This window comes from Fundulus heteroclitus, chromosome 3 (assembly GCF_011125445.2).
Source record: "Fundulus heteroclitus isolate FHET01 chromosome 3, MU-UCD_Fhet_4.1, whole genome shotgun sequence".
In the NCBI taxonomy this organism is placed as follows: domain Eukaryota; kingdom Metazoa; phylum Chordata; class Actinopteri; order Cyprinodontiformes; family Fundulidae; genus Fundulus; species Fundulus heteroclitus.
This window is the reverse complement of record NC_046363.1, coordinates 6,561,053-6,577,308: the sequence shown is the minus strand read 5'-3', so window position 1 is coordinate 6,577,308 and position 16,256 is coordinate 6,561,053. Positions and strand designations below refer to the sequence as shown.

Below are 16,256 nucleotides of genomic sequence, written 5' to 3'. Positions count from 1 at the left end.
TAACATGGGATTTTCAACTGCCAATTCACAAAGTGAAAGATTTAATTATACTGTGTCATATTTTCACTGCTGTAGCCTCTGGGATTTCTAAAGTATGACTTCACAGACAGTAATGTTTCTCAAAAGGACATGAGGCAGTAAGGAATGGGATTACACATTCTTTAGTATTGACATCAATTTCCTCTACCCTGACATGTATGGAAACAGAAGAGATAGGACCAGGTCAAAGGTCAAGATGTGAACCAGAGGGGTGTGGACGTGTTGGGGTCCTGATAACCATAGAAATGCCAGTCAATTTAATTATATTATTGTGATGATTTGAGTGCTTTCTAGCTTATTAGTCATTATTGGGGGTTTTTCTGCAAAATATCTTTTTTTGCCAAATTCAGTTTTTCCTTTGTGTCCTGCTGACATACTGAAATCCATGGTGTAGTTCAGCACTTTGGTTTGAACTTTTATTTGCCATCAGCATGGATGTAGATGTTTCATCAAACTGAAAAATATCAGTTTCATATGTGTTCTAACTAATGCAGTCTAGGCTAACATGACTTTCATTTTCAAGAACTAAGACCTAATAGTTAGCAATAGTTATCTTGAAATGATTACAAGAAGTCTAAATGGGGATGTTTGCAAAATATAAAAACTCATGGTTGAAGATGTTATTTTAGTTATTTGAATAATATTTCTTAATTCTATGGATGCAACTTTAGATGCTTTTTATGCTTTAAAGTATTATTGGCTTGAATGCTTATTTTGTGCTATTTAGCAGCACCGTTGCACAACCTCATTTGATTGATGTGGTGAAGAAGCCTCTTTCATGAGCAGGTTTTAACATTTGAGAATTACTTCATGTTGTGAGATATGATATTTCTTGGCACAAAGTTGAATTTTGCTATAGTTTTTGTTGTTGCTCCAAGTGTTGCATAATATTATGATAAAGATTTAAGTATGTCTTCCCTCCAGAATAGACTATGCCTCCATCAACTACACAAGTGCCTCCCTGACCTTAGATTCAAAACTTTCAATGTTGATCTTTTTAAGCCTTCACCCTAAGCCCTGCCCATACTTGCACTGTACAGCTGACTTGGATAGTTACATAGTTTTAGTTCTGTTTGTTGGCTGCTTATCAAATTTGTGAACCGGCCCCTCCTTGGATGTATTTGTGGACGCAGCCTGTGCTGTTGGTTCAGTGCATATAGCCTTGATCAGTGCGCCCAGTCAAGGGCTCTGTCAGGATGCTGGCTGACTTACTTTGCTCTCTGGCATCAGCTGGAATGGACTTCCCCTGTCTCTGTAGAGCTCATGCAGCACTGCATTACCGCTATACACAGAAACTGACACACCTGCCCTGTGGTGCTCCAGTGGCATTGATCTGTGTTGGCTTTGCATTTTCACTTGCAGGTGTTACGACTTGCTTGAATTAAACCTCCCTTATGACATGGACAAATTGACTGTTCTGCCAGTGGTATAAAGACTTTCACTATGAACTGTTGTCTCTGTCTAAAACCAGTTTTTACTGCTCTTTAAATTGATTTATCCATAAGATAAGAACATTGCTAACGCAATGTGAGTATTTTGTAGTATGAACCAAGGTATTATGGTAAGTATTTTTCTTTTCCATTTGTCAATTCATCAAAGTTTTGTATTTGGGGTTTAGCACAAGAAATCTAGGCTGTGAATGCCTTCTTCTTCTTGCATGTTTAAGTAGGCATTCGTGCCCAGCTGTGATTCTTTTTCTCCCTAAAGAAAAGCATCTGCTTTTTTTTTTTGCTTTTTCAGAGCTAATTAGGACTTTTGTCATTTCAGGCACTGATGTTGAAATGGAAAGTTTGGGATCTAGTCCTTATTCCAGCCAGGACCTCTACATGGAGACTGGAAGTCCTGAAGATGGAGATCCAGGGTTGGGTGTCCTGGGCATGGTCCTTTGTCCCTGCCATTGTCGGCGCAGAGGAAGAAGGGGAGGGAGGCCTCTACAGCCAGGGGGAAACAGAAGGCATTTCCAACAACCCTCAGCAGCACACAACTAAAGACCCGATTGTTTCTATCGGCTTCTACTGCACTAAAGCTTCCATCACCTTCAAGGTAACGCTGTTAAAATGCTAATTTAATGGCTTCACACTGGATAACAATTTAAAATAAAAGGGTGTTTTTTGCTGAATCAAATCCCACCCTTTCATGTTCTTATGTAAATGCTGCTCCTTCTGAGCCACAAGTTCCCAAATATATCGGCACCCATTTATTTTCCTTAGCTGTGTCCTCAGGAACTGTTGCTCCTCTTAGTCCCTGTGTGCAACATCAGTGAGGGCAGGTTAACTAATAGTTGTTGTTCCTCGTTATATTATTGCTTTCAAAATTACAGGAAAAGAAAAATATTTAGAAAATGCTGCCAATTTCTTAAAAGATTAACGTCTTTTCACTCAAAGTAATTCACCCCTGCTTCAAAATTAGGCCGTTCATATCAGATTACTGGCAGTGTGCATATTTCTTCTCTTATGTTAGTGCACACATGTGCATGTGCACATACCTCAGATAGCACCTCTGTGTGTGTGTGTGTGTGTGTGTGTGTGTGTGTGTGTGTGTGTGTGTGTGTGTGTGTGTGTGTGTGTGTGTGTGTGTGTGTGTGTGTGTGTGTGTGTGTGTGTGAGAGGGGAAATGTGCCTAGAGAGTGTGTGTGATCAGTGGAAGGGAGCTAGTTCTCAGGCCACATAAACCTTGGTGTTTTTCTAATGTTTAAACTGTTCCTGTATTGTTTGAGTTCTTTTAATCAATTAATTGCCTCTCTTTTGGAGTAATTGCAGACAGCTGAAAGGAAGGGTTTTTTTACATTCGTGTTTCTGTCGTAGAAGGAAGTATTTAGTTTGAAGTAATTTTATGTCTTTGAACAGCCACCGGCTGAACTTGAGCTTGACATGAATGTGAAATGAGAGATGTATTTTTAGATCACTGACATACTACACCCAAAATCTCTTTGATCAGAGGAGAAAAGGCAGTGTAAGTTTTTAACTTTTAAACGCATTATTCATAGTCTAACTCTGATCAGTTGTTTCCTTTCCTTGATTTACACACCTGCTGAGCCTTTGCTGGAGGCCAGATGTAATGTTGATTTTCCTAAAACAAAGAAACAGGATTTTTAATCTTATATGTATTTCTGTTTGATTGATTGCTGTAAGATACAACCACAACAGTCGTTTTGACTTGTATAACAGTTTTGTTAATGCTCAAATTAATTACTTGGTAACTTGTGATAGGAGGAACCTGTCTGCAATGTAAACAAATTAATTTTTTATAAGCATCCACTTCATCACTCTGTTTAGATTGACAGAAGTGACACCAAACAGCTCTAAAAAGTCTGAAGTATAATAATAACAAGATAGTAAGAATCTATCAATATATATATATATATATATATATATATTATTTTTTATTTAAAATTATCAACCACTCTAGTATGGACAATATCCTATTATTATGGTTTAAACATTCATTGTGATGCCATCATGAGTATTAGTTGTTTACTGGGGTAAGATTCAATAAGTTTATACTTCTTCCTCCTCCATTATAACATGTCATACTGGAAAAACTGTGCTGTAATTTTGTAATTTTCTTTTATTTTCTGATCCTGTTCAAATTAAACAAATACACTAAAGTATTTGGTAACAATAACACTATGCACTTGTGATGTTAGAATGAACAATAATTTAACCAGATTTTGTAACATCCTGTTTTAGTCTTGTATTTTGGGGTTGTGCAGGTTGCTGGAAGGTTGTTTCTGCACGTGATTAAAGTATCAGAACCTAAAAGGAGGAAGAGATCCAGGGTGGGAGTCCGCTCTGTAAGAATAATAAGCCACAGCTGCTTTTGCTCTGCAGCACCTGCTTCCTGTGTTAAAGTTGAATGGGTTGAATTCTGATCTACACCCAACTTTTTAACCAACATCAGGAGCATCGCTGCTCTGTACTGTCCTCTTGCCAGATAACTTCATATCTACAACTAAAATGACTTGACATTTTTTTTAGCCCACAATTTAATGACCAGCACCTTCATTTCTTAACGATTGTCAATATTATTGGTAAATTACCAGCTTTTATGATGATCTGATTTTCATTTATCCCTAAAATGTGATGTATAAAAGGAATGCAGCACCACAGTAAACATGGCTTTTAATTACGCTTGATGTCAATTTGTTGTTGTCTTTTGGGGTTTGCCATGCATTAGAGCTGGCGAGTAATTATCTAGCTGTAGTATTTTATATTCAAAGAAATAAGTGTTTTACTTCTACCTGACAAGATTTATTTACTTTCATTTTTACAAATCCATTGTTTTGACAAAGTTTTAAATTTAGCTGCACATTCTATTTAAAGAGTTGATTCGCTGTATTCTAGATTTTAGTAGTCCTTTTATGTTCTTTGTCTAAACTGTCCTGATCTAAAATAATTTAGACTCAGGACTTCTTCAGATAAGCTTCATCTTGGGTTTACACTTATTATTACTCAAGTGGCCAGACACCCAACATGACAAGACTGACTTAAGTTGCTTGTTGTTAAAACCACGTCTATTAACATTTGTATTTCTTTGTGTGTGTTTGTATTAGCTGACGGATACACAGTCAGAGAGCAGCTACTACAGCCCGCAGAAAGTCAAGTCTAGAGAGGTTCTCTGCTTGGAGCAAGAGGGAATCACTATTGAGGTACGATGGTCAACTTTACTGGTTTGCATTTTTCATAGTTTACATAACCAACAGCCAACAGAAGAGGTCACACAAGAAATGAACAAGAGAGAAAAAAATTTTCACTGTGGAAAATGTGAAATATTCAGAGATTTAAAGTGTTAGTGGTGATAAATATTATATGAAGGTAATGTTAACCTGATGTTTTTGCCTTTCTTTTTTACTAACAGTACAAACCGCCAAATATAACTTTGTGTCTATCAAGGTGCATGCCTCCAACGAAGCAATAATAAACTGCTTTGCTTTTATTATTATTACTATTGTTGTTAGAAGAAGTAGGAGGAGTGTGGCTATAATTGTTTTGATAACATTTTGTAATTGACCAATACAACACCAAACTTAAATGTTTGAAGTTTTTCCAGTTCACTGATTTAAGGCCTGCAGGGTCTGGTCTCTGACTTGTACCCAAGTCTGATCATGTCCACCTTCCTCACCAAGACCCGTTATAATCTGATTAGCTTGACAGACTTTGAGGGAAGTTTCTGCTTTTGAGTTTCTTCCAGATGTAAAATATAATTTAGAGAGATTTCAAATTTCTGTAATTTATGCTCTTCCTGGATGAAGGGATGAGTATTCTGAATTTGGACCAAATTCAAAAGTGTTGTAAGGCAACAAGGTACCTGAAATAAGCGATGTAATGTTAGTTGATGGTGGGACCGTATCATATCTAAGCTGTTTGCTGGGTGAATGAAAACTTATGAGATCTATAACTTGGTCATACAGTGTAATAACAAATGAATAAGAAATGAATGTTTCACGTTATCCATCATAACAACATCAAATTTTTCCATCAAGAAAACGTCCAGTCATTTTGCTGAATTTAACAATTCAAAGGCAAGATATTTCAGATTTCATAAAAATGTATTTTCAGTTTTATGTTCAATGTTGCAAAGTTAACTGATTAAGGCTTTAGTTGGTTAAACAATTTATTTACTAAAATAATTCAGTTCACATATCAATGTTAAGATAGTACTTTTGTAAAGTCCGGGTCACAGTATGAAATTATCTATCACTGTGGACAAAATCATGATTTTTTTTTTCTTAAACCTAGCTCTGCAAACAATGTTTGCATGGCTGACTGCGAACTGGCTGTTCGCCAGGCTAACAGTTGATTGAAATGTCTTTTTTGGTCATATTTTCAGGTGCTCATGATGGGGGAACCCTTCTTTAACTGTCAGATTGGCTTTGTCGGCTGCCGGGCATTGTGCCTCAAAGGCATCATGGGAGTTCGAGACTTTGAAGAAAATCTGAACAGACGTGAAGAGGTAAAATTAGCATCAAGGATCTCCACGAAACCTTGAAAAAATAAAGGAATAAAATAGAGCCCTAAAATACTCAAATAATTCTCCTGTACAGCAATGGAAATTTTCACTTTGGAGTGTTTAATAGTTTTATAATCAAGAATCAAAAATATTTATTGTCATTATGTGTTACCATAATGAAATTTTTGACGAGGCAGACACCGGCTCAGAATGCACACAAATAAAACAACATGCACACACAACAATACATAATATTTGCTTTTTTTTACCTTGTCAAATCAGTTGATTGCACTGGCCAACAATACTCACTGAGAGGCTTAAGCGTGCAAATAGTCCTTACCATCTTATTGACTAATTTTTGAGTCAGAATGTCAAATGTCAGTCTGCAATACTGTGCAGTAAATTTAGGTCTTCAAGTTACAGAATTATGCAAATTGAATGGATGTCTAAACAGACATTCCCTGATAAATAAAAGTGTGTGAGAAATTCTCATCTGATCAAGCACCTGTGGAACCAGTAGTGGGTTTCTAAAATGTCTCAGATTATGAGCTGGGTTAGTGGTTTATTGAGTCTCAGCAGCAGACGATAGCCTTCACAGCTTTGGGAAAGAAGCTGTTTTTAAGTTTATTAGTTAGACATAAAATGCTTTCTATTGTAGCTCTGTAAAAGTTTATTAGCAGCTTAGTGGGATGTCTGTTTCAGTTTCCTGAGAAAGAAGAGCAGTTGTTGGGTTTTCTTCACTGGTGGGAAGTGTTTACAGTCCAGGAGAGGTCAGTGGAGATGTGAATGCCCAGGAGCTTTATGCTGTCCACACGCTCCACTACCTCCCCCTGTATGCAGAGAGGAGTATGTTGAGTCTTCCTGTCACATGGTTATAACAATCACGTGATATTTTTCTATTTCGCTATAGCATTCTTGCTTTCTGCTTATCTATAACACCATGAGGCTGTAATAACTTATACATAATAAATCAATTGGGATTTTTATTTTCAGTGCTTAGATGTTTACTTTCAAACATGTTTGAAAAGAAAGATATGTTTAGTTTTGTTGTGTTTTAAATCTGCTTAATTTTCCGAGTGACAGTCAATTCCCTTTGTCACATGTCGACGTGGCCCTGGGCAAGGCAGTTAGCCCCAAGTTGCCTACCGAGCTGCATATCGGTGTATGAATGTGTGTGTTAGTGAGTACGTTTGGGTGAATGTGGTTCTAGTGTAAAGCGCTTTGAGTGGTAAGCATGACTGGAAAAGCGCTATATAAGTTCAGTCCATTTACCATTTGCAATTAGTAAAAATACTTAAACTTAAATTAAAACTTTTCTTCCTGCTCATCGACACTTTGGCTTTTCTTTTCTGTAAAGGATGCAGTTTTCTTCAGCTGTGGGGACAACCTGAAAAGTAAAGGAATGACTTACCTTACCAACTCTCTGTTTGACTACCGTAGTCCAGAGAACAATGGAGTAAAAGCTGAGTTCATCCTAGATTCTGCTAATCACAAGGTAACTATAACATGCCTCTGGTAATAAGGACAAAATTCAGGTATAGATAAATCTGCATTTAGTTTTTTTTTTTCTTAGAATAATATAGGTATATTAGGTACTGACAAGAGACTATGATAAGCTTTTAGATTTGCAGCATTACAAAATGCAACATTAATGTAATTTTATTTATGTGCCACTTGAAACATAGTTTTCTTGTTCCATTCTTTTCCTTTTTTTACCGTAAATAAACTTGCGTTTATTATTTTACCACTCACCCAGTCGGCCTAAATGGTGCAGCTATCTAAGTATAAGTGTTAAAAGCCATTGTTCCTGCTAATCCTCTGGTCCCTTGATCACCGCTCCCAGCTGAAGTGTTGACTCCACTTTGAAACGTTCATGACCCTCAGTAAAGCAAGTGTTTGGATGTCCATCCATCCTCCCAATCTATTGCCCCCTCTGTTTATACTTTGGAAGTTTTAGACTAACTCGAAAGATTTGGTATTAAATCATCATCAGAGATTCTGCAACTAGGCTCACTTTGATCCAAAAGCATGCCCCATCCATTAGAAATCCCCTTAATGAATATTAATCATTAACCTGTCGCTCTGATAAGGTTGTCCTGAAAACGCTGTTTAGAGAACTGTTTAGGTAAATGTTAGTTGTGGCGTTGAATGGAAAGACTAAGACTTTTGTTTAATCCTTTCAGTGGTTTGTTGTGTAGAAGGGAACCTTTCTAACATTGTTTAGCACACAGCCATTACCTCCTGACCTTCAAGCTGATGAGTTATAGCAGTAAACTTTAAGACAAACACATTTTAACTCGTTCCAGAAATGTCAACAGTTTTTTCTAAAATTGTTTATTTTTTTAAATAATCTTTTAAATAAAAAGAAAAGATATTGTTGCAGATGGCTTTAGCCATCGTTTTCTTAAAATCTAGAATGACCTGATTAGCTTTATTAGAACATTTGCTTTTTAATGTTTTCAGTAAATTAGTACTTATAGGTGATTTATTATTATTATTGCCGGGACTTTGATGCAATCAACTGGTTTCCTTATATAGGACATTTTTGACCAATCTGTATAATCTGACCCAATCTGTATAATATGATTGAACTTGACTTTGTAAAGTGCCTTGAGATGACATGTTTCATGATTTGGCGCTATATAAATAAAATTGAATTGAATTGAATTGAATTGAATTGAATTGAATTGAATTGAATTGAATTATTTTTTTATGTTTGCTGAGTAGACTCCGACTGTGACATGCCTCAGTGGAAAGAAAAACATTATTACTGAATAAAGTACAGGGTTTCTATTAGAGAGTATTTATCTCTTGCAATAAATTATGAATACATTGCCATTTTTTCCATTTAGATCCAAATGCAACCCTTAGAGCTCTACCAGAGTTGGCAGCTTTGTCAGTTGTGAAACATTTACATAATTTACTTTTTCTGGTAGTTCTTCCTTTCATTTGAATCTTTGTTGCTGTTTCTACATTTTTGTCATTTTATTGAGCTAAGTAAAAACAAACAAAAAGCAAATGTCCAACCAAGTAGTTCTGCCACTCAATAGCTTTTTATCTGTGATATGACCCCCACTACCATATCTCCCTTGATCCCAGTCATTGCCACTCTTAAAGGCTATCAGCCTGTTTGCTGCCTTGTTGCCATGTTTACCTAACTCTACTTTTGTTTGATAGGAGACCTACACAGAGATAGCGGGCATGCAGCGCTTTGGGGCTTTCTACATGGATTATCTCTACACAATGGAGAACAGCAGCTCCAAAGGTATTGTTTTATTTATTCTCCTTAACAGAGCTTGTTTGGTCACCTTGTCACCTCTTCTTTCTTTATATCTGTCATGTTCATTCTTCCTCTCTTGCTGATCTCTCCATCCCCCTTTCTTTCTATCTCTTTCCTTTTCTCTTTTCTTCTCCCTGTCAACCTGGCCCAGCGAAGACTTGAAGAAAGAGCTCTCCTTGTTTCACTCACAAGCACCTGGTCCTTGACCCTCCCTGTCCTCACTCTCACCCCAAACTTACCTGCGGGGCAACTGTCAGATGTGTTTAGTCTACACTGACACATATTTGAGTTTCTCTCTCCTTATTGCTTGTTGAAACAATGTTTCCCCCTCTGTCTCTTTACCTGTAAGCTGTTGAGAAAGTGAGTTGGCCCCACTTGCCTAATTAGATGTCACTCTTCCTGGCAGAAGTCTTGAGATGGGCAAAGTTCCTCATTCCTTAGCAGTGGCACTTGTGATTCTTTATTCAAATCCAAAAGATTTCAAGATCCCATTAAGAGATAAACCCGTCTTTCTTAAGTTGTAAATGTTATCGTTGGACCACAAATGTCTCTTTGCTTATTCGCCCTTTTCAGTTCTGGGGGGAAGGGTTGACATTGTTTTAATTTTATGATAAAAATCAAATTTGTTAATGAAATTATAAATAACTTTGTTGTCCATCTTATTTAGTGGCAGTAGTCCTGAACATCATCCGTAGCAAACTAAATGCGGACGCGGATGTTTTTTGTTTGAATTGCCTCCTTGATTGTTTTACTTTTGGTTTCCTTTTTATGCCCCAGCCTTCGACTAAATATCTGTGTTCTCCATCTACTGATGTGAATTAGAGACAGTTATCTAAATAGCAAAAAACAATGGTAATCATATAGAGCTGTCAGAGATATTTCTGACCACAGAATAAATGTCAATTGTGTTTCCCATGAGACAGCTGCGGTTGGTCTTGCCTTCTTGAACTTGCATCTGATCCTGTTAACCAAACAAATTAGTCTGCATTCCCACAGGAGTTATAAAATCTATGACAAACAAAATACTTACCCGATCAGGTTACCATTAAATTCACCTTAGAATAAAACTACAGATGATATTTTTAATCTTGAAAAATGAGGACACTTACAGATGTCTAAATTGTGGCTGATTTCCGCCTCCTCGTTATTCCATTGACCATTCTAACTACGGCCATGTGGTTGATATTAGGCATAATCCTCTGCAGCCCGATCTTACTGGGGGGAGGGGAAAGTGGCAAAGCCTGTCGCCTTTTATAAGTTTCATACTTTTGTGGGAGTTCCAACCCTCCCTCTCAAGCCATTTCCACAAACAATGAAAGGTCATAGTGTTTAAGTCAGAGCTTAAAATGTTCAATGTATACGTGGACAGGAAGGGACATAAAGCAAGTTGTAACCCTTTGTCCTCTTCTTTCCTCATTTTTGCAGCCCCACTTTGTTTTTTATTTCTATTTTTTCATTGTTGGACAGCTTAGTCTTTTCAGTGGACCTGTGGTACATGGACCTGAGATGACTGAAGGGACAGTGGTGTCAGAGAGGAAGGACATTTTCCTCACTTCTGATTGCTCCTGGCTATGTGTGCAGCTCCCTGCTGCTGAGTTACACCACAGCTATGCTATTGCATCAAATGGGTTCACCCTTAATGTGCAAACAAATCTGTAAATCTAAAGTTGTTGCTGTTCTGTCTGCAGTACCTCTTTATGCCTTTCCAGTTAGATTATGAAAAATGTTCAAATTCAAAGTATGTATGAAATCTTATTTCAGCCCCACATTATATGATCTTTTTATAGGTTCTCAGGACTTCTCTGTGTTGAATACAGAGGAATTAGTTCCTGCAGCTCAAGAGACCTCCATGAAGAGGCTGGTGGTAGGACCTCTTGACATCCGCCTCAACAGCAGTGCAGCCCACCGCATCCTCAAGATGATCACTTGTGCCATGGATCACGAATATGAGCCTTATTGCAAACCACAGCAAGGTCAGAGTTCACTTACTAAAGTATGATCAAACCTTACACTCTCCTGTTTTACTCTCTAGATCTTGTATTTGCCCTCACCGTAACAGTTGTGCTTTATTTTTTCTTCATCATATTGCTGTCTTCTTAAACAACCTGTTCTTCATCACACAGCTGTGTAAAAGTAGTAACTTTTAAAACTATTTGAGGACGCTTGAAGCCAACCACATTCAGAAAGGGTAGTGTGCTTCTGTGCTTAAAAGCTGAAGGGCTAAGTCGTTTTGTCAAAAACTTGGAGCTAAGTGTCATTTTGGGTTTAAACTGTTTCATCGTTTGGCAGCAAAATATGACAGATGATGATTTAAGTAGAACTTTTGTCTTGTTTCTGTGGTCAGTATTAGTCCCCCTCATGTATGCTAAATTTGTATCTGTTCTCATTCGCTTAATGTTCTCCTGTTTTTACTGTTTCTATGATAGATTCCCAAGTGGAGTTGTAACGTTGAGTAGGATAAATGAAAAGATTATTATTAGAGACATTGCCAAAAAATAACAAGCGGTATATGTGTTTTTATACAGTTTAAGCTATACTATTTAGTAGAGAGCAGTGTTGTAGTCAAGTCACTATGCCTCGAGTCCGAGTCCAGGTTCGAGTCACCAGTGTTCAAGTCCAAGTCATTAAAAAAAAAATCAGAGTCGAGTCCGAGTCGAGTCACTATTGACGTGTGATGTATGACATGAAGCAGTAACATTCCATTGCACTAATAACTCTTTCGCTGTAGTTACCCTTGGTTTTACTCAGTAAAACTACCGCTTTTTCCAAGTCTAAGACGTCTCCTAACCATGGTTTTTAAACATTGTTTTTATGGAACGTGCAACAGCGACTCGAGGTACGCTGATAGGCCGCATATGAAGGATGTTAAAGCCGCAAGCGGCGTCGATCGGCCCTCGCAGCCAAGCGCACTCCGGCCTATTGGCCACCGCTGCGGTGCCGGCCGGCCGGCGGGGTTCGCGCACCGCCGACCGCCCTCCACCGCAGATGCTGTTACGCATTTTCCCGACCCGTCCACCGGGCGATTCACACAAACGCGTTCGGCAGTGTTCCCCCATGACTCACAACAAATCTGGTGTGGATCGGTCGATGCAGCGAGGAGATACAGCCGTTGGATAATGATAATGCATTTGGCCACCGGACCGGACTAAATTGTTCGGCGGGCCGGAAAATTTATACCGATTCCTGGACGGTGACTACAAACAGAAAAAAAAAAACGGCCGATGACGGCATGAACACCAAGCAGGAGAAAAACAACGACTTACCTTCCTATCAACTCGTCCCGTTTCCAGTCTTTCCGAGCCCTCGACACTCAATCCATCGTTTGAGCTGAACGCTGGTATGTTGTTCCACAGTTCTACCAGTAAAATGGGCGCCTGGACATCCTCTTGTGAAAGTTTAACAGCGGAAAAGTCGGTCATATCCTTGTATCTGTTGCATGTGTAACGGCTGGTTGCTACGTGCGCTCTCACACTGTTTGCCCTACCTTAGCGGCAAGGGGCGTTGCTCATGAGATGGTGACGTCACGTGCGCGGTACGACATTTAGATATTAAAATCATACACCAAATAATATTCTAATGACATATTAAAATTATAGCCTAATGATATAAAAAAAGTCGAGTCTTTTTCTCAATTTCCGAGTCAGAATGATCTGAATGTAGGAGTCCGAGTCCAAGTTCGAGTCATCAGTGCTCAAGTCCAAGTCAAGTCACGAGTCTCTAAATTTAGCTAATGACTCGGACTCGAGTTCGAGTCTCGGACTCGAGTACTACAACACTGGTAGAGAGGCACCAATGTAACTCTTGCAGATAATTTTGGATTTCTGGCCTTCGTAAATCTTTGACCTGCTGATATTAATTTGATCTGATTCCTCTTTTGCTCTAAGAATTATAACAAATGAATAAAATAACAGCAATGAAAATATTTTTTCTAGCCTTTCTGCTATGAACAGTCATTGATAATTTATAGCACAAGCAGAGGCAGCACCATGGTGCTGTGTGAAGGAGCAGTCACTGTAAATCACAGGTTTACTGTTGTGTTTTTACTTTTTTTTTTTACCTGTTACCTGTGCTGCATTCCAGGCAACTCAAATAGAGAAGTGACTGACTTTGTTAAATCAAGACTGGATTCACCATCAAACTAAGCAGGCCACAATTACGTAATAGTAACCTCTGTTTGCATGACTGTCAATTATTTGGATTATTTGGTTTGTATGGTTTGTATAGCAATACGTGTGTTTGGCTTGAATGGATAGTTCATTGCTTGGAGGTGTACAGTTGTTAGAGTGTTGTTAACAGTAGAAGGCCTGCAACACACAGCACTCAAGAGCAGCAAAGGACAGGTGGACTCAGCTCCAGTGAAGGACGCACCATTTCCTGGCAGAAACCCCTCCCAGTCCCCAGCAGGGGATACCTCTGCTGGGGACAGTCATGTCAGTTTTCTTTTAAATAGCTTTTTAACTCTGTGCTTTCTTTGAAAAACCTATCAGCCAGTGAAATGACTCATCTTGTGTCTTCTTTGCTCAGTAACACACCAAAGATAGCTGTCAGTTGTTGACCTGTTAGAACCTTTTTCTTTCTTTCTTTTCAAGTGTCCTGTCTGGCAGTGTAGCATTAAGAATTGATGTCTATATGCCAAAGAAAGCCCAACAGATTTACCTTGAGAAGTGGAGCATTACTGCTGCTTGCTCCGCTTGACTTATATAAGCAAAAGCTTTATTAGATTTTATTCTGGGACTATTTCATGTTCAAGGGATACAAAAATGGGTTGGTAGAAGAAAAAAAAGAAGAAAAAAATGAGACATGCTAAAAGGGAGAAAGGTTAAAAAAATAGAGGAGAGGAAAAGGTGAGAACAAGAGAACGACTGGATTTTCAAGTCACTGACCTGCCGATTCCCAGTTGAGCTGACATTCGGTTAATTAATATTAGCTGATTCCTAATTATATCATAAGTTTACAGTGCGGTGCACAAAATAAAGCTTTATTTGTGTCCTGTCTGGCCATGTGGCAATAAGAATTGTTGTCTTAATACCAAAAAGAGCCCAACAGATTTTACTTTCACAAGTGGAGCCTTACTGCTTTCGCCATAGTTCTCCACTTAAATTATATATACAAGAAGCTTTATTATCATTTATGCTGGGACTATTACATTTTCAATGGACACTAAAAAGGGAAGGTAAAAGAGGAAAAAAGGAGAGAAACAGATGACTCAAACTGCTAAAAGGGAGAAAAGGTGAAAGAAAGAGGAGAAAAGATGGAGAAAGCACGATAACATTCTCTGAGTCTGCTTCTTCGCCTGAAGAGGGAGTTATAAAAAAAAAACAGCAATACCAAACGATAAAGTATTAAAGGTACAAACAACCAACGCCTTCATAACATCACTGAAAAATATACAGTATTAATTTATGACATATATGAAGTGACAACTAAAGATAATAATAGGGTTTTCTGTATAGAAGTGAATCTGTAAGCACCTGAATCCAAGCCTCTGTATGTATTTGTGAGATTGTGCTTGTGTATGTAAGGTTTATCCATAAGAACAATGTGCTCAATAGTGGGTTTGAGGAGCCATAGACCCGCCCCCCAGAGCGCTGAGGCAGACACCAGGGGAATTAAAAACCCCAGAAGGGACCCCCAGAGCAAAGGTGCTCAAGAGGGGCCAACTCAGGAAAAGCTGCCTTCCCCATCTGAGGGAAGAGGAGAGATGCGCTCCAGGAAACCCCCCAACAGCCACAATGCCAAAGCCCCTAGGTGCCGCGGGGACGAGCCCGTGGGCTCTGCCAGCAGCTAGCTACACCGGAGCGGATCCAGCAATGGGCCCCAGGGACCCGAGGCACATGGGCGCCCCGCCACCAGGCAGGGGCCCTGACAGAGCCATGGGGGCGAGCCGGCGCCAGCCCGAGACAACCATGTACGCAGTCATATTCACACGTTCATTTGCACCGATACCGATACCAGTATCGGCCGGGGCGCCGATACCGCACTAAAATGGTGGTATCGGTATCGGCGAGTACCAACAAATAGGTCACAGATACCATTTTGATGTTTGTATGTCACTTGAACGCAGCCTTCTCTCTCCCAACACTCACTAGTTCTACTGGATTCACTTTGTATTAGTCTTTTTTCCTGCTTTAATAAGGTAGCAGCTTGACAAAGTCATGATGGCAATTATTTTACATCCAAGTAGTATGCAGTTCTTCATATATACACACACATAAATTTCAAAGTAATGATATCGGTATGGTATCAGTATCGGCCAATACTGCACAGCCAGGTATCGGGTATCAGTATCGGGGCCAAAAAATGGCATCTGCGAAACACTTCCCACCCAGTGCCCCCACATGCAAACACTCCTACAAAAAAAAAGGGGAAAAAGGGGGAACGCAGTACACACACTCGCACTTACCATACACCTGTATTCCCAGGTCTAGGCAACGTCTCCCTAGAGGAGTATCCAGCCCCCGGACCCGGGAAGTGAACCCTAACATCAAGATTGGGGGGGGGGGGCAATATAACCCAACCTACCCAGTTCATGCTCCGGTCCTAACCCCCCACTCCAATCCCAGACCAGATGATCCATGGGCCCATTCACCTGGAGACGGGGCCAACATGAACCGAATGGGCTAACCAACCAGAGCCCGCCCCACAAACCTTGAGGTTCTACCTCCCCCACACCCGGTCCTCCAGAAGGTAGGCAGGGAGGACTGCGTTGAGGTCGCAGGTCACAGAGCGGAGGATCTGCAACCTGGAGAGGGCAGGGTGTGACGTGCGTCCTTTTGATTTAAAGACACAGCACCAAAACGAGTTGCTCTCAGACGTACCTCAGAACAGGGGTAAAAGAGGAGATGTGGGGCAACAATAACAAGGAATTCAGACCAAAAAATTGCACTTCCACTTTATATAGACCATGACTGAATGATTTAAACGTGAAAAGGATGGATTTAAAAGCATGACTTGTCTCCTTTAAAACACTGATTACTCATGACTACAT

At 39.4% G+C, this 16,256-nt stretch overlaps 1 protein-coding gene across 1 annotated transcript in view; it reads left to right on the top strand.

The window, feature by feature from the left end:
• The window catches only part of LOC118557447 (vacuolar protein sorting-associated protein 13B), a 167,330-nt gene that overhangs the window by 39,948 nt on the left and 111,126 nt on the right, over positions 1-16,256 (top strand). Inside the window, 7 exon segments of the mRNA XM_036127477.1 lie at positions 1,807-1,928; positions 1,930-2,082; positions 4,592-4,687; positions 5,869-5,991; positions 7,346-7,483; positions 9,166-9,253; positions 11,056-11,241. Coding sequence (XP_035983370.1) covers positions 1,807-1,928; positions 1,930-2,082; positions 4,592-4,687; positions 5,869-5,991; positions 7,346-7,483; positions 9,166-9,253; positions 11,056-11,241 — 906 coding nt within the window.